The sequence below is a fragment of the Uloborus diversus genome, chromosome 7 (genome assembly GCF_026930045.1).
Source record: "Uloborus diversus isolate 005 chromosome 7, Udiv.v.3.1, whole genome shotgun sequence".
In the NCBI taxonomy this organism is placed as follows: Eukaryota; Metazoa; Arthropoda; class Arachnida; order Araneae; family Uloboridae; genus Uloborus; species Uloborus diversus.
Genome location: NC_072737.1, coordinates 114,264,655 through 114,290,023, shown reverse-complemented (window position 1 = coordinate 114,290,023; position 25,369 = coordinate 114,264,655). Strand labels below are relative to the sequence as shown.

Here is a 25,369-nt window from a genome sequence, read left to right as displayed (position 1 = left end):
TTAAAATTTTGAATCCATGTGCGAATGTGAAAATTAAATGAATGTAACTGTATTTGTGCTAGGAAGGCATCATTTATTCGGATGAATAGATCAATAAATATATAAATAGATGAGAAAGAAGAAAATAGATTTTTTAAAAACTTCGATTAGGAGAGGCGACGTTCATTAGATGTAGTTAAATCTTTATGTACCTCAGAGTAGCTTAAGATACCTTCAAATGTTCATTTTTAAAATTATGAATACATGTACGAATGTGAAAGTTAAATGAATGTAACTGTATCTGTGCCAGTTTTTAACATGATTTGAGACTGTGAGACGCAAAGGGATGTAAGTGGACGCTTTAATGTTTTGAGCAAAACGCGTTGAAAGTTTAGATCTTAGGTGGATTTTCATTGAATTTGATTCTATATCATGCTGCATAGCGATACACACCAGGGGTACTAGAATTATCTCCTACCCAAATCGTAGGAGAGGCCCTCCAAACATTTGTACTGGTTATTTCCAAATTTTTAATTTTTGCACTAACCTCTTTTTTCGTTTCACTGCCTCATTCGATTAGTCTTCAGCGACATTTATTCGGCGATTGCTGTGAGGATTTGGTAATATTAGATAGGTATCTATTAACGCTGAATCTGAATATGATCTTCCTTTCTTCCTTATCATGTTAGGATGTTTTGTCAAAGGAAAAATTACATATTTTCAAAAAAATGATGAATTTTTACTTTGAAATAGACTTTTTGCTTTTTTTTTTTTTTTTTTTTTTTGCACACTTATTCAAGCTTTATCTGATAATATGAAATTTTTTAATACCTTGACCGGTGCAGTGGACAAGAGCCTGAAGAAACAAATGTCTCATTGACAACTTGATTTTTAAGGAAATTTTATTTGCTACAAAACGAGAGATTTTTTTTTTAATTCAGTGTATAAATAATTTATTTAATAAGTTTTTACTGCAGGTTCCATGCCTTCAGAAACAACCCCTCTCTTCACCCTAGATTGCAAAAAATAATTGTTGTTTTTATAGTAATATGCTGTTTTTTCCTACAGTTTAATACTGCTCTGCTAAATAACAGAGAAAAACTGTAAAACTGTTTTAGATTGCGTAAAACGATGCGCAAAAGGTGTTTCTTTTCATACTTGAAGAGAAACTAATGAATTCAAGGTATCGACAGCCATGTTTGGTTAACACTTCGGGTGGGCTGAGGCAGGACTGCTCAGCTCTAATCCAAGTTAAAGGTAAGTGCTAGTTATATTATTCATTCCCTTTTCCTCAAAATGTAGTTTTCTTTATCATCGAGAATGTATGTAAAATAACAGTGCTTATTTTGAAATCGTAATTCGTATCCCAATATTCGTTAATGTTGACTTAGCAATTTCTTTTAGTTGCTAAATTGTGGCGATTGCTTTATAGCAAAAATCCAAGTAGGTGTTGTGATTCTGAATATTTTACTGCACATATGATAGTTTTTAAACATTTTCTGAAACTCAAATTTGATTTCAAACGAAATCAATTCCTTTCCTGATCGTATTTAAAGTTATTAGAACATTAGACTTTGTTTACGATTATATTTTGTGTTATATAGGATGTTAGTACTTAAAGTTTAAATCCTTATATTTTCTAATAAATTTTTAGCGGATTGCGATTGACTTCTTTCTTATGTTTTTCTTTTCTTTCTTATGTTCAATTTTAAGTTCTATAACAGTTTGCATATAACCATTTTATTTATAAACTTTACGTTATAGTGTCAGTAACTTTTATATCCTGCACATAATTCGATGAATAAAATGTAAATAAATAAAAAACAACGTGACTGAGAGACATGCAAACAGTATCAAGTTTACTGATATTTTTTGTTGAAGAATTTGCCACTCTGGATATACAATACTGTGGTGTCTGAACGACTCAAAATTCTCTGAAACCTGGAGCCAGCTTTGATACTTATCGATCAAAACTTAAATAATGATTAAAAAAATCATCAATGAAGCACTTCAAAAAAAAAAAAAAAACTAATAAAAAAATAAGTATGTTAAGATACAAACACGAAACCCTTGTGTTTTAAAAGTTTCATATTTGCGTCAGCAGGAAATTAAAGTTTTACTTCAGGAAAAATGCACTACACTGTAAAAAATCTCGGAAAACTCTCTGAATATACAAAAAAGCTTTCCGTAATAAACAGATTCGTACGCCCTCAGCAGTTTTCTGCTCTTATCAAATACCTTTCCCGTTTAACAAGAAAGTAAGAGTCGACGCCTGCGCAGCTCACACGGCAATTTTATAGTCCAAATACAAACTGAAACTCGTGAAAGCACTCAATGAAAACAAGTGCTGACTCATGTGCGAAGTAACACTCATCAAGGGGATTAGTAGAAGTTTTGTTCCTCGCATGAATTCACTGAAGATAATTCTAAAGTCTCATATTTTCTTGCTAATGTATCGTCATGAGATTGAATTTGAAGCTTTGGTCACTTATTTTTAAGTACGAAGTGCAACTTCTCGACGCATGCTCGCGGAAGGAATACAAACTGAAATTTAAAACCAAATAACTGCCGAGAGGACGCTATGTAAATTCGTTGCGTCGCATAACTTGTGTAGGTAATTTACGTTTTTCTTGGATACTTTTCTTCTTTCTACCAAATGGGTAATTTTTGTAGGCAGAATTTTATTCTGTCATAAAAATCACCTTTTTGGTGACCAAAGCCTGCAAAAGACCACCACCGACGAATAGGTAAGTCGCTTTGCAACTCTATTACTTTAAAGTGATTTAGTTCATATAAATCTCGTTAAAAAAAACTATTTTCCTCAGTATCATTTTTTCGTTGTGAACTATTGCAATTTGAAAATATTTTACATTACATAGAACACATATTTAAAGTGCAAGTGTGTCTAGTTTTATTCTGAAAATTTATGAATTGAAGATTATAAAAAACTTTAAATAAGTGTTATTGTGTACTTTGTTTTTATGTGTCAATCTCAGTTAATATTTGGCTGAACATTTATGTATCAAGCATTATGAATTAAATGTTATTATGCAAATTGTCAGGTTTGATAGTTCATCTTTAAAGTTGCATGTTTTCATTCTCTTGTAAACAGTGTAGCTAGATTGTATGAAGTAAAAAAAAAACTATCTCTTGTAATTAGGAACATAATGCTTCAGTATTATCTAAATGACGATATCTCTTTAAATATTTGCATTAGCGAAACGCTTTAAATTAGTTAAATGTGTATTAATTTCTTTAACAAATAGATTCATATATGTATTTAAAAGTGTCTTCATTTTTTTCGTTTTACGAGCCTCAATTTTACCAAAAGCAAAAAAAAAAAAAAAAAAAGACCTAATAAAATAAATAATTTTCTATTTTTACACCATATTAAAGTATTTGACTTATAATTTATATGATACTTTGATTTATAATGTATATGATACTTTGATTTATAATTTATGTTATACATGAAATATTATTTATTTCAGCAGAGCTTCATTAGTACGATTTATTTTAGTTGCAATGTACCTGCCCTTAAGGGAAAGAAGCTGCAAATATAACAAACAAGAATTATTTCTCAATGATATATTTTTGTATATATATGAAATACACAAGCAATGAATAGCAATGAGAAAAAGAAAATTAAAAGTAGCAATTATTAGAATAGAGTTGAAAGGTTGAATTCGGAGCTCATCAGCCGTGGAAGATTCGATAAATATGGTCAAAAGATCAAAAGATATTAAACTACTTACTAAATAGAGAGTGTTTAAGCTCTAATATATTCATTACATTGGGCCAAACGCACCATATGCTAAACTATATGCAATAAACAAGAGCTTAAACCTAAAATTAAAAGTAGAGGTTTTTTACCTCGGCTAAATTAAGAAACAAGTCCCTATAATTTGTCTTCCTCAGGACAGTACCTACTGCATGCATACTAGTTTAATGTAGGACAGTCAGGAGGAATGAGTCAGTGGCAAAAATGGAACAGCTGCATTTACATGCCAAAATAAAAAGTAATATTATTTCATATCATTGTTTTAAAAGTGATCATTTTTAAAAAAACTATGTTATTAATATACAATGTACTTATGGGGAGAAGACGAGGGGCGTTTACCACGCAGACTGTGCCATTGACATTTTCAGGGGGTTGCTTTTTTAAGGGAGGGGCACTTTGTAGCATTTTATGGGTGCACCATCACTCTTATGGTGGGGGGGGGATTCTCGTATATATGAAATGGAATAATCATGTAATAGAGTTCAATGTTTTAATAAATAATATATATACATTGCATTTTGCGCACACTAAAAATAAAATCAGTAACCTATTTTGAATAAGTATTATAGTTGTGATGAGCTGGAAAAGGGCAAGAACAGAAGAATCAACCCGAATGGTTCCAGCAGGGGGACTTGGTGTCATATATAAATTTATCAATTTCTCTGTTGGTACTTTTCGGTACACTTTGTTCGTCAGAGAAATTGACTTGAGGTGAACGAATTCCGGAACGCGAAGGGTAGGTAAGTCCTGTCAAATTTTATCCGAAGATAAAAGCTATCAAGTTTGATACAAAATATGTTTTTAAGTTCTGCATTAAAAATACAATATGTTGATAATTTTGTCTTGAAAATATTGAGAGAAAAACTGAAGTTTAATATTGTTAAACAAACAATCCCACTTTTGAGAAAGTACTCCCCTTCCATCCCCCGAAAATAACATTTCCTTCGTGGATATACTAGTTTAATGTAGGACAGTTAGGAGGAATGAGTCAGTGGCAAAAATGGAACAGCTGTATTTACATGCCGAAATAAAAAGTAATATTATTTCATGTCATCGTTTTAAAGGTGATCATTTTTTAAATACTATGTTATTAATATGCAATGCACATATGGGGAGAAGACGAGGGGCGTTCACCACGCAGACTGTGCCATTGACATTTTCAAGGGGTTGCTTTTTTTAAGGGGGGGGGGGCGCTTTATATCATTTTATGGGTGCACCATCACTCTTATGGTGTGGGGGGGGGGGACTCTCGTATATATGAAATGGAATAATCATGTAATAGAGTTCAATGTTTTAATAAATAAAATATATAATGCATTTTGCGCACACTCTAAAAATAAAATCAGTAACCTATTTTGATTACGTATCTATATTTGTGATAAACCGGAAAAGGGCAAGAACAGAAGAATAAACCCGAATGGTTCCAGCAGGGAGACTTTGGTGTCATATTTAAATTCATCAATTTCTCTGTTGGTACTTTTCGGTACACTTGGTTCGTCAAAGAAATTGACTTGATGTGAACGAATTTCGGAACGCAAAGTGTAGGTAAGTTCTGTCAAATTATATCCGAAAATAAAAGCTATCAAGTTTGATACAAGATATGTTTTTAAGTTCTGCATTAAAAATACAATATGTTGATAGTTTTGTCTTGAAAATATTGATCGAAAAACTGAAGTTTAAGACTGTTTAACAAACAATCCCCACTTTTCAGAAGGTACCCCCCCTCTCCAATTCCCCGACGATTTTGTGATTAGGAATGAAACTACTAGATTATTTCATAATTTTTCAAAAATTTATAACTGTGCATATGTTATGCTGTTAACCATGCTATTTGTCATTAGAAATTCAAATAAAAAAAAATCCACGAATGATTCTAAAATTGCTTGTATTATTGCTCTTAGATATGAAAGAATTGAAACTGATATGGTATGCAATACTATGATAAAGAATTATATTTTACAAAAAATCACGGAAAAAGGATTCCGAAATTCTCGGAAACGTTTTTGAAAATTGTTTGGAGAATTCCGAAATACTCGGAAACGTTTTCGAAACTTTTATGAACCACAGCTGCACAGAATACTCAGAAACATTTCTGGAAATTACGGAAAGAGGATTCCGAAATACTCAGAAACGTTTCTGAAAATTACAGAAAGAGGATTCCGAAATATTCAGACACGTTTCTGGACATTACAGAAAGAGAATTCCGAAATACTGAGAAACGTTTTTGAAACTTTCATGAACCACAGCTGCACGATATACTCAGAAACGTTTCCGTATTTTTTTTACAGTGTAGTACCATTGACTTGTGAACATGAAAATAATTTTAGAAACTAAAGGGTGTCCCAAAATTAACGCAAGGTTTGAATTTGCCGCCATTTTTACAATAAATGGTTGCCAACCCTGAAAAAAGAACAATTTGACAGCTGAGAGTTTAGGGTAATCAAAAATGGAGCGTTATACGATACAATAACGCGCTTTCATTATTGAACAATTGTTTCAAAAATAATGAAAGTTGAGGCTGGTCAAGCAGTTACTGTTATTGGCGCTCGGTATCGCAACACGGTAATTAAAAATGTTAAATCACACGATCTAGGGTGCCAATTCTGATGACCGAAATGAGAGAGTTCGCGACTAGGAAATGCTTTATGCAGTAATTGAAATGTTTCACTCTCTCTAGCTCTATGGTACAATAACACCCCATTTTTACTAACCCTAAACTCTCAACTGTCAAATTGTTCTTTTTTCATGGCTGCCAACAATTCATGGAAAAAAATGGTGGTAAATTCAAATCTTGCGTTAATTTTGGGACACCCTTTATATTCAAAGGCACTCGATGGGAGGTCACGGAAGTCTCTATGACCTCCCCAAAATGCCATATTGGGAAAATTTTGTCTGGCGATTCGGCAAATTTGGGACATAATTGTAATGTTGCAATTTTTGAATTCTCGAATGACCAAATTTCATTAGATATTGTACTTAATTATGCGTACTTAAGATTATAAGAAGTTCAAATTCTCCTGTAGTTCTCGAGCATCTAATTTTCTAAATGAGCATGTTCTTCAAGGCGAATAAAATATGACAAACAATGCATAATAATGTAAATATTCTACTTTAAATTAAAAAGCTGTAATTTTGACGAGAACGTAACACTGCCAGATCAAAAATGAAAAGCTGAAAATTTTAAAATATAGCCAAGCACGGCCTGAACTTGAATATGTTGGGAAGGCGTATAATCTCAATTTGCCGAATGGAACTTACATATTTGCCAATTAATAAAATACTGGCGGCATTATGTGCTGGTGCATGCACAACACTTGAAGGACAACACGGCAGGTTTTGGGCGGGTCGGCTTTACCTCCACCTACAGTGTGCTGCTATATTTCTAGTGATGTGCCGGATCGTTAAAAAAGTAGATCCGCGGATACGGATCCGGATCATTAGTGTCAAGGTCCGCGGATACGGATCTCAATTTTTTTTTTTACACAATTCAACTATCCAAGTGTAAAATTTGTTACGGAAGGTATTCCCGTCAGAATAATGGCAGTTTCTTCAAAAAATGTCAACTGCGTCAAAAATATAATGAAGACTATGATTTACTCTTTAAAGAAATCTCCGTTAAAATTGAAGGAGATTTGGAAGGAATGGGTCAGCGCTGCATTAATGCTTAGATGGAATGTGAAAAATTATTTCTAGCTTGCTTGGTAGATGTAGGATAACAAGAGTGAAAAGCTGCTACTGGACAGGCTAGAAATAATTTTTGCATTTTATTTCATTTATTTCAGCATAAATGCAGCGCTGACCCATTCCACCGAACCCCATTTCGACCGACGAAATACAGAGGCGGGAACACCTTTACAAACAGTAAATACAATACAGAATTTAGTCTCACTTTTTTGGAAAGATGCCGAGAAAAACAAAAATGAAGAATAACAGAAAACCCAAATCAATAACGAAAACTAATATTAAATTAAAAATTAAAAAACCAAAACATGTCCCAGAGAGTCGATCTAATATTAAGATGAATTTCGCGGGTCAGATTACACATTTGTTAACAAATATGAACTGACAGCAGGTAAAAATTTTAAATCATTGAGTTTTTTCTCCTTATCTTCCGACTATGAAACCGCAACCAATCACGCGTATAAAGGCTTAGAATTGCATTTAAAATTTACTTAACAAGATTATAGCTCCTACTATATATATCAGTTGGAAGTTTCAAATAAATATCAAATGCAGAAAACTTTGTTCTTTCAATTAGGGCCAACATTTTTAACGTACGGGTAAATTTTTACTACCCTAATTGTGAAAAACGTTAGGTCGGTTTTTAATTAATATCTCCGGTAATTAAAGTTCTACAAAAACGAGGCCAAGCTAAGAACACTTTCGATCAAGTCACCTTTTTGAACGAAAAATGAACTATCAAAATCGGTTTATCTGTTTAGGAGCTACGATGCCACAAAAAGACACACTGATACACACTTTTAAAAACTTATTTCCCCTTCCTTTTTTGCAACGGGGGGGGGGGGGGGGGATACAAATTGGCTTCTGAAATGATACCTTATAATTTAAATAGGGAATAAAACCTAATTTAAACGGAATTTAAGAGTCTTTTATTCAAATATTTAAAAATGTTTAGAATAGAAATGATCCGTTTTTGATCCGTCAAAAAAGTAACGGATACAGATACAGATCTTTATTTTCCCTCGGATATCCGCGGATACGAATGCCCGAAACATCACTATATATTTCCCGTTGAACGTTCGAAGTCAGGAATAAAAATAATGCCATTTTAGTGCTGCCATCTACGTTAGATTGTGTCACTTAAAACTAATACTTACATTAGGCACTATTCGGAAACTCAAACTAGGTTCCGAATATTCTAAAAGCTCTTGTTTTCGCGAGCCGTAATTTTCGCAAAAATGAAGATATCAGTGATTTCGTAAGTTGAAATTTTCACGATTTTTTTAAATGATTTTCATCGAAAATTCAAAAATCCTCCGTGAAAAAATATTTCACGCGGCTCAAATTTTCGCCATTACAACAGTCTAGTGAAAATAAATACCTTTACACTAGTAAGTTTCGTAAAAGTAAAAAAAATAGAAGAAGAAGAGAAAGAGGAGCATGAAGGAAATCTTAGCGCATCCAAAAAGTATAGTTAAAACAGAAAGAGACAAAAAATAATAACATAATTAAATAAATATTGAAAATTTTAAAATTGGAAAAAGAGGTTTTGCGATGGCGAAAATGCATGTCTATCAATCTTAAGTATATAACCTCAGAATGTAAAAATCAGCGAAAAAGTCACTTATACCATTGAAAAACATTAAATGATAAACGTTCAAAGGTGTGGGAAATTTTCGCAACGCGTTTTCAAAAGTTTCTTAATTCTTCAATGTCAATATAAAACATATTAAACCATATTTGATAAAAATCAAAAACATTGTCAAAAAATCCATATTTTCTTCAATAGAAAAGAGAAAGATTCATCGTCACATTCAGGTCTCTGATGATTCGTTATTTTATGTCTTTCTGCCGTATGCCGTATCTGCGCACAGTTCGTGCACAAATGTGCATTCGTAGCACAATATTTAATGATATTAAATGCTTTTGTAAAAATAACTACCTTTACCGCTTTTTCACCATCATATGCAATGTATAACCACAATGTAAATGAATATTTAGAGCTTTCTCATTGAGCAGCAAAGCCATTTTCCTTTCTGTAAATGTTTATATTTTACGGTGGCATTGCGTATTTGTGTTTGGATTATGTATAGAGCAATACAATAACAAATAATTATTATTCTGTAAAATTCTTAAACAAGTAAATACTTTAGCCACTAAACTTACGTTTAGTTACTAAACGTTTGATGAAAAAAAAATGCATAAGTGCATGTTAACAAGAATTTTATTTATTATACAACGAAATATTTCTGTGGCTCATTCAAGTTCCATTCGTTACATTTATAATAGGAAAGAAAAAACACTAAAAACATCTTTGGTAGAATGCTTTTAAAGATATTTCGATTGGCACTTCCTAACATTTTGAAAATGAGTTACAATCATTTAAACGCAGTTCTAAAAACATTCATATGTATCAGTTGCTTGCCAGATGTTTCATTTTTCTAATTTTAATAAAATTAAAACTCCAACCATGCATTTTTTTTTTCAGTTTTGAGAAATTAATATTACAGTTAAAATTTGGTAGATCATACATTTTGAAATGTTAAAAGTATCGATACAGATTGCTTTCTTGTGATGGAGGTTTGAAATACATGATTTAATGGATTCGCGTTACAGCCAATCGTTATAGGTTTGTCGTTCAACCTCTTTGATACAAGTTCGAACCAGTTATTTTGAATCCATTTAGCAGGGTACTAATATAATGTATGTATTTCTAAAAAGTACATTTAAGTACTAATTAACTCGAAACTTTCTTCAAAAAACTTTTTTACTTCTGACCACAGTACGTTTACAGCTTTTGTATAAAGTGATGCACAGACGATTTTTTTTTGTTTTCTCCCCCCCCCCCCTTTTTTTTTGATGATGAAGACTATTTCTTTAAGTTAACATTTTGTTTTGTTTTTAAATATATTTCTTAAAGTATATTTATTCATTTTTAAAATTATTTTTTCAGCGGGGGAAAAACAAACGATTTTGTTTTCATAATGTATTTTTTTAATGAGCTTATTATTTTTTTAAACTCTTTGTTGTTTCTTTTTGCAAGCGATTAAAATTATTTTCAACGAAAAATGATATATTAGCTGCTTTTCTTAAAAAGTGCTATTACTTTATTTGTTCGTTTATTTATTTTTTACGTATCTTTTTATTTAGATGAGCGATGCATATTTTGTTTTTAGAAATCGCTCAAAATGTTAAAAAGTTATAATTGATATAATTTGCAGTTTTTCAGCTAATCTAGAGAATATTGTTTTACTACAAAGTCGATGTTGGTACATGGGAAAGCAGGCTCGTTTAGTTGTGGACGGAACTTCTTGTTGTAATTTATTTGCAATTAAAAGTACAACTTTCTTAGAAAAGCTTTTTTTTTTTTTTTTTTCGAGATATTTTTTCGGATTATGAGGCTACTAAAATCGAGGATCCTGAAGGCTTGCTTTTATGACATGCATTTTATAGCTGTATTTTTAAAAAATATTATTATCAATTTTTGTGGTAATAGTTTTCATGGCATAATGTATTTACTGACTTCTCTGAAGGTTGTCAACAGAAATGGTTGTAAAATCATTTTATGGCTATCAAATGATCGTATAGTATTCAAACTTTTATTTTTTTTCTTAAAGTTACGATAAAAAGATTGACGAATTAGTAAATTAAGCAATTTTTACATGTTAAGTGATGGAAAGTTTTAGTAAAAAAATCAATAAGAAGACAAGCATCAGTTTTTTTAGCCTAAAAGTTTTTAATTTTCGTTTCAATAATGAAAACAGTTTTACTGCTTTGAATAAATACACTTTTTCTCTATTGTTTTGATACAGTGTAACAGTATTAAAAGTATGGCACGAAAATATATTTTGCTCACACATCTAACTCTGAAATTTTATCTTAGGAAGATGATGGAACTTCCTCGGTTACCTTTAGAAACATTGGAACGCAATTATTTTAAAAAAAATACACAATAACTTACAAAAGGCTTTGAACTCGAATTTTAAATACTAGAACATTTAAAATACTAGACATTAATACTGTAAATAAAGTACTGCAACGTTAAAAATACATATAAGTTTGTAATTTAATATTCAATTTATTAGCTGCTAAATTAAGTTATTTTCTATTCAAAATTTCATGTTAACTTTTGGGTATCACGGAAAAATCATTTTAAAATACTAATGTAGAAATTAATCGCAGAAAATATAGTCCGTATATTGAATGAAATTTATGTTTTATAAATCAAAAATTCAAATTAACATATAAGAGAATAAAGGTTTTGAAACACCAAACTTAGCATGTAGTGAAATAATCCAACGTATATTTTTATGGTAAAAAGGTTTAGGTTTCTATGAATGTTGTTTCAAAAAAATAAACAAAGAAAACAAACTACGTTTTGTGAGGGAACATTTATCTTTAAATAATCAAGAGTATAAATAAACATACATATATACAAAAATAAACATCACTATTTAATAACAAATCTCATTACTAAAATGATTATAATGAGGATTATCTGTCAACAAATCACTGCTGTGTGTTATTTGTTCTCTATTTATTAGCGTGTGAAAAAATATTTTTAAAAATTAAAATATTTGCACGTTGATGATGCAAAAGTTGCATTACGTTCAATTAAGACAAAACTGAAGTTGCAGTTAAAAGTATTGCCTCACCTGCGGTCGCTTTTCTTTCATCATTCAAAAAGAGTTATAACATTTCTTAATGATTAGTAGTATTATTACTTTTATTGAGGCATTTTTTTCATCAAGTAGCAGAAGTGTTCATCCAAACGCCATAAAAGCATAATGTAGGTAGTTAAAACCGCAGCACAAAACAACATATTTCTTCTCTCTTACATAATGAGCCGTTTATTCATCTTAGATAGGTATTTTTTGGCATACAATCCTCACTCGAAGATTTATCAATTATCACCTTGAAGCTATCTTTCAGTCTTTACTAAGAATTATTGTTGGTAGACGATGAAAACAGTCCAAGTATTGCAACTATGTATTGCTTGAAAACATTTGTTGGAACCCCTGCACAAAAAATGACGTATTTCCTTTAAAATTCTTACGTATGTACAGTTGATTCGTCTTAGATGGTGATTTTATGGCATATGATCCTCATTCGAAGATTTATGAACTATAACTTTGAAGCTATCTTTCAGTCTTTACTAAGAATTGTTGTTGGTGGACGATGAAAACAGATTTAAGTATTACAACTATGTACTATGTAAAAACACTTGTTGGATCCCCTGCGCAAAACGACGTATCTTATTTTAAACTCTACATATGTGCAATTGATTCGTCTTAGATGGTTATTTTATGGCATATAATCCTCATTCGATTTATCAACTATCACCTTGAAGCTATCTTCCAGTCTTTATTAAGAATTGTTTTGGCACCCTATTTTAAAAGTATTCCTATAGTATGTGAGTAAAAGACCTAGGACAATGTTCTTAGATCTATGGCTGCCTAGACATGTCGGTGACCGTGTGACCGACATGACGTCAGGAATCTCCAAACGGTGGCGGCTGTTAGTGTCTCGCTTGACTAGGAGCTTGCCTTCGATTTGAGTGTGACTTCGTGCTCTCTTCTAATGAACCTTTTTTGTAGAGGCGTAATCAACAGGTGCAATGGATGGACAAAACATACCATCAGGGTGACACAGTTGAATATATTAACCTGAAATGGATTAAAGTAATGAAAACTAACAATTGAAAAAGATAAAGGTTGCCTTCTAATGAAAAATAAACACCTAATTTATTTTCAGCAGAAATTCTATTAAAGTGTTCAACATTATTAATAATAATTACTTTTTTTTAAAAGATTCTGGTGGTGTTTTAATATCTTATGTCTGTAGTGTTTATGATAGCTCTCAAATTTGTGAACGATAAATTTTAAGGGGTACTTTTTCGTTATAGGTACGTCAAGACGCATTTTTAATCTTTGAGATGAATTTTAACTAGCTGCGTGGCCCAGTTTTGCCCGGTCTACCGTGAAAATAAAAACTGCGTCAAGTGACGTATATTCAGCAATCAGGCTTAAATAATAATAACAAAAAATTAATTAATTAAAAAAAAAACATCATTCAAAATTTCCCTCCCAAACAATGACGACAGATATTAAAATACTTTTAAGAAATTGAATCGAGGAAGATGGTTTTAAAAAGCGAAACCATGGAAACACAAAATAAAATAAGTTTAAGGAATTAAAATGCAAAAGAAACTGGTTAACAATTTGAATGGAAATGAAATTTTTTGAACTTGATTTAAAAAGGTTTGTAACTTTTTTTCCTTTCGAGATAGAAGCTAATTTTTCGACCAAAGGTCGAGATAGATCTGGAGGAGAGATATCGCTTTTTCCAATGGTGTCAAAAAGAAAACTGAGGGACAATTCCTTCACTTTTTGTTGATAAATATAATGAAGAAAGTAGTGCCTAAATTTCAGTTAAGCCAAAAAAAAAAAAAAAAAATTCGAGCTAAAAACGCAAATAACTCCCGCCGTAATTAAGTTAGAGCATTGAAAGAAATTGCCGGAAAATTCTACCCTTTCCAACGATATATAATATTAATATATGCAAGCAATTTTTTGCCTCCATATTCGAGAATTTATGTGAAAATTAGGCCTAAATTGGAATAAAAAAAGAACCACTGATCGATTATTTTTCGAACCGGTCTGCAAACCTTTCCGGTGCTAAAAGAAAGATACTGTGAAAATTTCAGCAAAATCGGCCGGGTAGTTTTCGAGTTTTGCGCGTTCACACAAACAGACGCTTTTTGGAGACTTTATTATAAAAATTTCATTTGTTGCCACCATGTTTGGTCAAATTTACGTAGAAGCTACGTATTTAGCGATACCATCCAATTTTTCATCTATTTAATGGACTTGTGAATAAAACAAGCCTTAAAACAAAAGTAAGTTCCATGAAAATAAAATTCACGAAATAATTAAATTAAGTCATTAAAACTAAAATAATCCGTTAAATAAAAGAAAAAGCTATGGAATAACGTGAAAATTCCGGCTAGAATAATTTGCTCAATCAACTTTAAATGCTCAATAAATATGCAGCATAATCAGCGAAGTAAAAATGTCAAGTCATAAATAAACATCAAACGTTCCATTAAAAGGCAGAAAACGAAGCATTAGAAAAAGAAGAGCAAACATGCCGACGACTTAAACAATATTTTTTTTTAATTTTCGTCCAGCTAAAAAGTCGTCAAGACAAATGACGTACCGACAACGGGAAAGTACCTTTCGAGGAAAATGCTTTTGGACAATAGTCAATGGGTACAAATCATTTCTGCTTTTATCATTGATTGAGGCTGTCAATAAATTCAGCCATTCAACGGTATATCATCTCAATAGTTTGTAGAGTGTACAAAAAACAAATGGTTTTGCAAATAATACAAGAAAAATGACTTTATGCAAAAAGGGGGGGGGATTTGTTTAGATTGTGAAATTTTACCTCCTTAATTATATCTCCAAATTGGTTCGATTTATTGCTTCTAACTGCCTTCTATTAAAGAAGACCATGGTTCATCCAGAAAGTTTTTCGCTGACACCTGACATGTTTCAGGCTCTTTCAGAGCATAAATTAAGTCGAATTAGAAGTCTGTAACAAACTCTTTCTTTAGATAGGGTACCAATCTCAGATCTGATGTTATTCCCTTTGATTGGGCAATCTTATTTAGTCCTAAGTGGTCTTCTAATAAGAAGAGTATCTGAGATCTTTGCTCAACCTAATGAGGATTGAGATCAAGACCCAAGTGGTAGAACTTTTCCCTCCAATAAATTTTTGCACCTGAGACATGTTAGGCGATACGTCAGCCAGAAATATCCTGGATATTTCTTGTACATATCATAGTAATATAGTCTATAACTACATCAAATTTGATGGGATCAATGCCCTATCTAGTGAGAATTAGGATCAAGGTAGAGAAATTTCTTTCGAAAACACTTTTACTTATCAAAAGTCTGAGACACATTACGTGAGTAGTCAAAAAGAAACATCCTGGATATTTCATAGCCTGTAATAATATCAAATCTGGGATCGGTGACCTATCCAATGAGGATTAGGATCAAGATACAGACATTTCCATCAAAAAAATAAATAAATAAACAAATAAAATAAAATAAATAAATAAATAAATAAATAACAAATAACTAAATGTTCTCCTGAGACGTGTTAGTCGTAACATCACCCAGAAACATCCTGGATAGTCCCTGACCTATAATAGTTACACGAAAAAAATATGTTACATGAAAAAAAAAAAAAGACTTCAATAAAGCACGATTTAGTAAAAACTATTGCGTACGCGTATTTTGGAATAAAAAGATATCTTCTTCTAAATGGAGGAAAGTTTTGTTCTTCTGACACTTCATAGTAATCTAATTGAAGCCATATTCTGTCAACCTTGTGTTTTAATAGTTTTGGTTTTTTTCACTTATTGCTTGTATACAAGAAAAGTATTCTTTACATCTCATAAGCAGAATAACTAATTACAAATAAAAATGTACAATGCTGAGAACTGTATCTTATCAAAACGAAAAGCATAATCTGTAAGATCATTTGTCTGTTTTATAACACAACAAATTTTGGAATTACCGTTTTTTTTGGGGGGGGACGAAATATGAGAACATTTCAAATGAGGCAGCCAGAAGCAAAGGGGTGTAAGTGAACATTTTCAAGTTTTGAGTAAAACGCGTTTAAAGTTGCGGGGCTCGGTAGGCTTTCATTGAAATTGTTTTCTAAATCATGCAGCAGAACCTACCAGGGCTACTTGTACTATTTCTAGTCCTAAGACAGAAGAGATGATCACACACCGTTTGTACTTGTTATCTCTAAATGTTTAATTTTGCCACTTAAATCCATTTGCTTCTCACTTCCTCAAATGTGAAACTAAAAAAGTTGTTACCTCTAGGACACCTTCTGCTGACTTAGATTCCCACACATAGAGCGGGAATTGCAGTAAAGAACCTACGGCAGCAGTAGTACTCATAATTCCCAACAGCCTGTTGAAATGACTTGCAGGAAACCTGTGAAGAAAAAAAATACATAGCTATTATCGAATTTGCGAAGCAAAGATACACTTTGTCGTTATAATGAGACTAGCGATCTTTGTTGTCTGTCAATTTCCGCACTATTCTTTTCCTGCCTCAGTTCGCAACTAACAAGGTGTACGAATCTTCTCAGACCACACTCGTAGTGAGAAAAACATATTACTGTCGTTAGTTGAATCTATCACCAGAATGGAAGCTGGATAACTCTAGGACCATATGTGAATACGGGCTTTAGCCTCCCCTTTTCTGTGAAAAGCCAGCAATGTGGTTTTCGTAATTGCTGAATTCTATTCGGAGTTGTACATCTGTTGTGCTTATAAAAATTCTCTATTTGGTGCGAAATGATGTTTCTGACCCTATAGCGAACCTTTTCCAACCACCCTGTCATCACAGTGTGAAATCCCAGACAGCAGAGAGTAGTCGCTTAACAATACTAACTAGATGGGCAGAAAACATATCTAAACGAACGTAAATAAAAAATGATACAATAAATTTGTTTCAAGAGACATGGGGGGGGGGGGAATAATAGATTCTATAATCTATATTTTTAATTTTTTATGTATTTTTTTAAATTCTTTTTTTCATATATCAGTTAAAATCTTTAAAATATGAAACCTTCCTTAAGCAAGGAGAAGAAAGCATAAGTGGGCTATAATTTAAGAGTGTTTCACAGATATTTTAAAATATGTTTCATAGATTTGATGTGTTTCACAGATATATTGAAAAAATAGCACTGGATTCAATATAAGCTTTGATTAACATAACAATGAACTTTGATTAACATAAGACATTTAAACCAAAATTTGTAAAGAAAAAAACTTCAGGTATATACTAACCGAATCCTTAGATAAGCGGTGGCAACTGCGACGTGGAACGACCGTAGAATGGTTGTAAAAAATATAGAAATATACACTGAAACATCATTTTCAAAAAACTTGCATAGCTGGACAATGGCCTGAGCTGCAGTGGTAAACAACATTGGCCAGAAGCCTGACCGCAACATGATCAGCTTTCTTTTATCATAGTCAGGCTCTAAATTCAAGAATAAATTACAACTAAATTTATATATATAATTTGCAATATATTTTAACATACAGAATAAGAAATAACAACACACAGTTTAGTTACACAAAATTGCAAATTACTGCATACACATGTTTCAGGGTTACAAGGGAGCCGTTTTTCAATGCAAAGTAACTGAACTGATGGAAAGAAAAGACCATCTCAAAAAGCATTTTCTTCTTAATACAGTTTGGCTTTTTAGTTTTTTGGCTTTTGTGGGATGTCTTTTCACCCATAAACTCACTTGTTTAGCATTGGAAAAATGGTTCCTTGTAACCCCGAAACTCGTGTATGCAGAAATCTGCAATTTTGTGCAATTAAACGTTGTTATTTCTTATTTTACTTTTCAAGCACAAATATTCAGCTTCATACGATAGAACGTCAAAAATTTGAATCGGTTGGAACTGTGGGTATGTCGGATTTTCAAATTGTTCGGATTTCCGAAAATAACCAAGAAAATACCGTTTAGGAAAATGTACATGAAATGAAGTAATTATATAATGTGTACGTTCATAACATGCAATACAGTACAAACTGCTACAGTATTCAGTTACATTTTTTTTTAACAAAATGTAACAAAAATTAACTGTCCTTGTTTTACTGAAAATAAAGGCATACTGCATTTATTCTGAGGAACTGCTAAACAGAAAGTAAACTAAGAAACTTAAATGAACTTCAGAAAAATACACTGACGTCACACAATCAAAGTTGAAATAGTGCAAAACTGCCCTTCATATTTCTTATTGGGAGATTGATATCTCCCATCGCTCTTTCTGGGAAGAACTTTCATTTGTGACTAAAAAATTCTCACTGTGGAACTTTATTTTCGCGTATTCCAATCTCCCATGTGGTGAAATCCGGGTTATTTTCATAGCAAATATAATACTCCACTTCTATTACTTAGTTCCATTTCTTAAAGCATTGTATGTAATTATTTATTTTAGGAAATGTATTGGTTTCTCAGTGATTTTCGGAATTATGGGAGTTTGTTCGAATTATCGGGGTTTCGAATTTTTGATTTTCTACTGTACATGATAAGCCGTTGATTTCATAATTTGAAAGGTTTTTGTAGTGATTGTAAAAGCATGAATTGATTTACCTTGAGCTGCTGAATTCAGAGTTCTGTCCATTACTATACCCGCAATGGGTGCCAAAATTAATGATGAAACTTGACATAGTCCATAAATCTGTGTGTACCTACTTACTATACAAAAAATAAATCAGATTATTTCAGTACGTTTTATGTCTTGTTTCATTTATCAAACTTTTAAATAGAAAAATCTACACAAAACAAGAAATAAAATGAAGCCCCTATTTTACATCCCCAAATCTACATTTTCCCCGCATTTCACGTTTTTTTAAACATTAGATCCCAGTTTTCCGTATACTGATAATGTTAATTTATCCCGGATAAAAATTTTGTTATTTGTGAATTTCCCGCATTTTACGTTTTCCCTTGAAAATTTAAAAGAGAGAGAGAGAGAGAGAGAGAGAAAAGATAAACGCGGTCTGAAGTAAGCAATATGTTTCCTTTTGTGCTTTTTGAAAGCTAATCCACGCTGTTGAAAGTTAATCTATGAAAACAGAAATGCTACTGCTCCAATCATAGCCGACCTTAGATCTTTTCGTATGCTAATGAATATGAACAAGAAGATCCTGAAGCACAGCCCCAGCATTGCATTAAAGAGAGCTTAAAAAAATTTTCTTCCTCATAAAGACCAAAAAAAAAAAAAAAGGTGAAGTATTTCAGTCCTGGAAGATGCTGCATTTACTTTGAACTCGTGAATCAAAAAGCAATCCACTATTTTAGACTACTTTTACCTAAATGCCCAAATTCGCAACTAAATGTGCTAAAAAGATCTAAAATGGTTTGTATAGTAATGTTCTTTCGTAAAATATTAATATTATACCTTTTATAAGAGTCATCTTTACTACATTATTTTTGAGCAATCACGAATTGCTTATTGTTTTCATTGTCCTTTGAATGACGTTCCTATGACTTTATTTTCCCCCGTCTTCCTCTGCATCACCACCGTCGATCGGCCCCTCTCGAAGCTGCTCCTCCAGCGAAAACCGTCTCCAGGTTGCGTCTATATATCCTACACACACGTGCGTGCGCATGACGCGAACATACACACATGCATACCTACACACATGAATGCCAGACACTGTAGCATACATATACACACACGCCTACATACACGCGTGCGAATACCTACACACACACGTGCGAACGCCTACACACACACGTGCGAACGCCTACACACACGCGCGCGCAAATACACACACACAATCGCGCAAATACACACACACAATCGCGCGCGTACATACACACGCATACGCCTACACAAAGATACACACGCCCGTGATTGCGAAAAACATATAATTTGAATTTAAAATGCTAAAAATTTAAATTTTCTTTTTTTTTTCTGTTTGATTTTTGCTTTCTATGTATTTTCCGTGTTTTGTGCTTTTTTTTTAACCCAGACCTTCGAGAAACGCAAAATCAGCGTTTCACTGTACTTATAAAGGTGTTCGTCTCTTTGCAAATGCTGCGTTACAGTACCAAATAATATAGAAGAATTTTTACGTACATTAAGATCCTCTGCCTCTATTTTATGCCAATGTCCTTAAAATGTATGAAATTCTGCAATACTTAAAAGGTTCTGCCGCTGTATAGAAACTTATGAGGAACCCTAAAAGGGCCGTCAGTTATTTCAACTTCTCTTTTCGAAAGTTAATTATCTAATTTATTTCGAGCTCGAAAATATTCTTTAGTTGTTCTGACATCACTATCCAAAGAACGGTCAGATTTAGAGATCATCCCCGTAATATATGGGGCATTCCATTTCATAAAATTCTATTTGTTGCATGAAAAACTTATTATTAACACTTGAAATGCCCTAATTTATTTCAACTAATCTTTCCAAAAGTCAGTTTACTAATAATATAAGATATCAATGCGAATTTCTACCCCCATAACGGATTTTTTGTTCGTGATTATGATTAAAGAAATATGTTTCTGTCGAGTTGGTGACGGCCGCCGTAGGCAGCTAATCTAGCCTCTGTGGCTGCTCTTATCCATATAAAGACTATTATGACATCATCCCCCAGATGATTACTTCTGGCTGCGCTCCTGCATGAGACTATGTCCAAAATAATCCAATTACCTTAAGAACTACGAAAGGTGGACACGTAGAAGCGCATTTAACGTTGCAAAAACGGTTTAAACGATCAAAATTTTTCTTGAATAAGTTGAATAGTTAAACCTGAAGTAGGGGAATGCGAAGCGAAGTGAAATGGCGGGACCAAGTGAAAAGGTGAAATATTTACTCAGCGTTTAGCGCCACCTATCTGGTAATATTTTAACAATGTGTATATAATGTGCATATACAATACAATGTGCATATGTAGTCTATTTCAGTCAGGAAAAAAATATCGCCGAATATTAAAGCATATATAATACAGGCAATTTTCAAAAATGGATACTCTAATTATAATAATGTTGAAAGTTAAAAATTATTTTTTAAATTATAAAATAATAAAGTTCTTGTTATTAACATTCTAAGTATTAATTTAGACCTTCTAATATGCAGTGCAATATTTATTTAGTTAATTGTAAGCTTATTTGTGTTTTAAATATTTAGTCGAGTACATGCGAGGCAAAGTGGATGCGGCAAAGTGAAACAGCTTTTTCATTTACTCACTCACTCAATTGCTAAAATACTTACGTGTTCATGCACTAATTAATTCATTTGCATTCCTTCATTTAGTAATTCACTTATTTATTCATTCATTCTCTTATTTTCTTATTCATTCATTCTTTCACTCATTCATTCATTTTTCTTCATACATTAATTAATTAATTAAATTATTCATTTATTGTTTCCTTTTCTTTTCATTTATTCATTCTTTCCTTTATTTTCTAATTTATTTTATAAAAAAATAGCTTTAATAATCGAATAGAAAATATTTCATTAGAAAAACATTTCATTTTTCACTTTGCCCCATGGAAAAAAAAGTTCCAAAGAAATTTTGCACTATTCCTTGAAGGCTCAAAACTGCTACCAAAAATTAAAAATAATGTTTCAATGAAATCTTTATTGTAAAATACAATGTTCTTTCCTTTTGTACTGTAATTTTCAAAACAAATTTCCAATGTTTTCCATTTGAAAAAGCTCACTCATCTTAGCCATTTCACTTTGCCCCACATTCCCCCACTTATTTTTTTTAATGAAATTTCTTTATCAGTGCAAGATTTTACAAGCATCCTGTACAACACTCCGACCAAATTTCAAGAAATTTCTCTCAAAATGTATTTAAAAAATTGCACATTCCGCTAAAGTACTAAATAAATGACATTTTCGCAAATGAAAGGAATATATATTGTTACACGTTCGATGCAACTTCACACTTCCTTTGAATGACGACACAGTTCTTGAGAAAACACTGGAGATTTATTTACAACTATGTACAAGAAATATCGTTAACAACTGCTAAATTCACCATAGCAATTAGGCAAATATCAATTAACACCGTATACACAACGATAGCACACGTAATTACATTCAAATACGCAAAAAACATAGCGAAATGCCTCACAATAAACAGAGCAACGCTCAGACGAATCTCAGACAGCTAAAAGCATATAGACCGGGATCTGAAGGGGGTTGAGCATGCATGGAAAGGCTGACGCAATATTATTTCTGATTATTGTTACAGGCACGATGGTGATTATGAAACCACATGTCGTCGCCACCCTGGGTGGTAGACAACACCGGGGGAGGGGGGAAAGCAGTGGGGGAGCCGTTTTCTAAAACACTCATAACTCGCGAACTATTTGAGATAAAACACTCAAAAAAGTGGCAATGGACGCAACAAAACAAGGGTTTCATAAAAGCTAAATATGATTATGGACCTATCTTTGTTGGTTTCTGAGTAAAATTCCATTTTTCGCAAACAAGCAAAATTTTTGAATAAAATGCGCAAAACAAACTTTTTTTGACCAAAATAAATTCCAAATCAAAACTGTTTGATTATTTTTTCAAATGAAGTCCAAAATATCATTATTCAGTTTGTTAAAATCATTTAAGTACTGTTAACGCGTTGAAAAACAAAATGACAGCAGCAAGTTCGAACAGGATTGGCATTATAGTTCAGGATCTGAAGGGGTATTTTGAGCATGCATGGAAGACCTGACGCAAAATTATTTCTGATTAATGTCACAGGCACTATAGTGATTATGAAACCACATGTCTTCGCCCCCCTGGATGGTCGACAACCCCGGGGGAGGGGGGAGGCAGTGGGGGGAGCCGTTTGCTAAAACACTCATAACTCGCGAACTATTTGAAACAAAACACTGAAAAAAGTGGCAATCGACGCAACAAAACAAGGGCTTCATAAAAGCTAAATATGACTATGATCATATCTTTGTTAATTTCTGAGTAAAATTCTATTTTTCGCAAACAAGCAAAAAATTTGAATAAAATACGCATTTTTTTTTTTCAAATTATCAAAATTATTTAACTGTTTAAGTAACCAATAAAATCTGAAATATCACTATCCAGTTTGTTTAAAATTACTTAAATATTATCAAAGCGTTGAAAAGTGAAATAAAAGCAAGCTCAAAAAGCATTTGAGGTAATTCACAAAAGGAAAAAAAAAAAAAAAAAAAAAACAAGTTTGCGGAATGTACCTTGAAGACTCGACATAAACCAAAGTAAATTTTGTGGCTCTCCTGTTTTGGTGGTTCTATTTCGTAATATTATCAAAACAATGTCCCAGTTAAGTAATTACTTAATTACTTAACCTTTAACGCATTATAGCTGCTTAGTATATGTCACAATGGGACTTTTTTAAAAATTAAAACATGCAAGTTTGCAAGTACGAAGTAATTACGGAAAGGATAAATGATCAGGATAACCCTTTTGCAGATTTTACACCTGAGTTATGAAACATAGTGAGCGAGGCTATTGCCACATAAGCAGCATCAAAATTTCAGTGGAACGTTCAAGAAAATGTGAATAGTCTCTTATCCAGAGAAGTCCTGCAATGGCAATGTCTTCAATAGCAACTGCAAAACAGCAAAAGAAAACCAAAAAAACATTTAACCTGGGAAACGTTTGCTCAAAAGTGATGTTAGTACATCTAAAAATCATTCTCATACAATAAGCCCAATGCTAGGTTAGGTTCATCAGAATGGCTCACTGAAGCAAAGCGTGAGGTCTGATTTCGTGAATGTAATTGAAAATGATACTTCTTGCAGCAAAACTCTGGAAGAAGCACCCTATTTTAAGAACAAAGTTCAAGTTATCGATGGAATGAATGACTCTGGTCCATAATGTCCCAAACACTACTTTTAAATGTAGCAAAGATTTTGCAGGTCTCCAAATAAAAAAAATAATAAATTTTTCTCTCCAATTGTCAAACTACACGAGTGGACCTTAAACACGATCGGTACATCTCACTGTCGTTTTCATAACTTGAAAACCAGAAGTTCCGGAAAGTACATTACAATAATTTCTTGTCATTTCCATCAGAAATAAATATAATATCAGCTCTTTACCATGCTCCTGCAATTCTTTCCAACATGTGCTAAGAAGTATTGCTCAATACTGTACTATTGAATCAATTCCCCTGTACCTTAGCAGTGCCTTTAGATGTAACCAAGTTTGGGTTTCACTTGAATGAAAATAAATCAATAAAGCCCCACACCTTATGATGCAGCCAGTGTTACCAGATAGTTTAATTCCACTCTGCGCAGGCAAAAGCTGTAAATAATCTTGTAATTGTTTTATTAATAATTCATCTTGCTGTAAATACTGTGCTTTTAAGACTAAAGCAAAAATCCATAAACTACAAAATACTCGGAAGAGAACGATTCAATAGAACAATTACAAGTCAACAAAAAAGAGTATGATCCAGCTTTCAGAATTTCTGATATAGTAATGCTTTATGTATGCATATTGATATTCTACAATTATTTTTTAATGCGCTATATTTTACTAATTTTATTTAATTAGTTTTCTTAGAACTCTAGTGTATAATTTTATATTTATATTCGTTTTCATAAAAGCTCAAGCTTCTCATTTTTTATATTGATTTAGTGCATATTATTTCTTGTTTCATTGTTCTTTGTTGAGTAAATTATAAAAAGCAATATCCGCAAAACAGTACCCGCAATACCCGCAATATTCTTTTGTGCAAATTGAAAACACAAATTAATAGAAATAAATTAAAATTATATATATAATAAAACTACTCTGGGCCTGGTTCCCTAGTTCCTCTCAAATTTAAAGCAGTACATAACAAAATTAAAGCCATAGTTAAATACTTTGCAATTAGAATAAGTTTGTAAACTGAAGAATGAATAGTTCGTCATAAGGATAATAAGGCTATTTTTTTCTCCTTAGCATACTGCCGTTTTGTTCAATGCGCTAACTTAGGCAAGTGCTTGCATTTTCTATTTCGCTTTTTAACGCTCACGTTGGTAATAATTAAGTAGTTTTAAACAAACTGAATAATGAAATTTCAGGTTTTATTGATTCCCTACACGGTTAAATAATTTTAAAAAAGAACTTATCTTCGACAAAAAAGCTTTTTGTATTTTATTCAAAATTTTTGCATGGCTGCTAAAAAAGGAATTTTAATTAAAAACCAACAAAGATAAGACCATAAACATATTTAGGTTTTTCAAGTCCTTGTTCTGTTGCATCTTTTGCCACTTTTTTCAGTGTTTTATTTCAAATAGTTCGCGAGTTATGAGTGTTTTAGCAAACGGCTCCCCCACTGCTTTCCCCCTCCCCCGGGGTTGTCGACCATC

At 32.3% G+C, this 25,369-nt stretch overlaps 1 protein-coding gene across 1 annotated transcript in view; it reads right to left on the bottom strand.

The window, feature by feature from the left end:
- Positions 1–11,835: 11,835 nt before the first annotated feature.
- Positions 11,836–25,369, bottom strand: part of LOC129226068 (equilibrative nucleobase transporter 1-like) — a 130,865-nt gene continuing 117,331 nt past the window's right edge. The window contains exons 9-12 of the mRNA XM_054860652.1: positions 18,647–18,751; positions 17,322–17,517; positions 16,341–16,461; positions 11,836–13,107 (exon numbers count right to left, since the gene is read on the bottom strand). Coding sequence (XP_054716627.1) covers positions 12,976–13,107; positions 16,341–16,461; positions 17,322–17,517; positions 18,647–18,751 — 554 coding nt within the window. The 3' untranslated portion in view covers positions 11,836–12,975. The remainder of the gene's footprint in view (positions 13,108–16,340; positions 16,462–17,321; positions 17,518–18,646; positions 18,752–25,369) is intronic.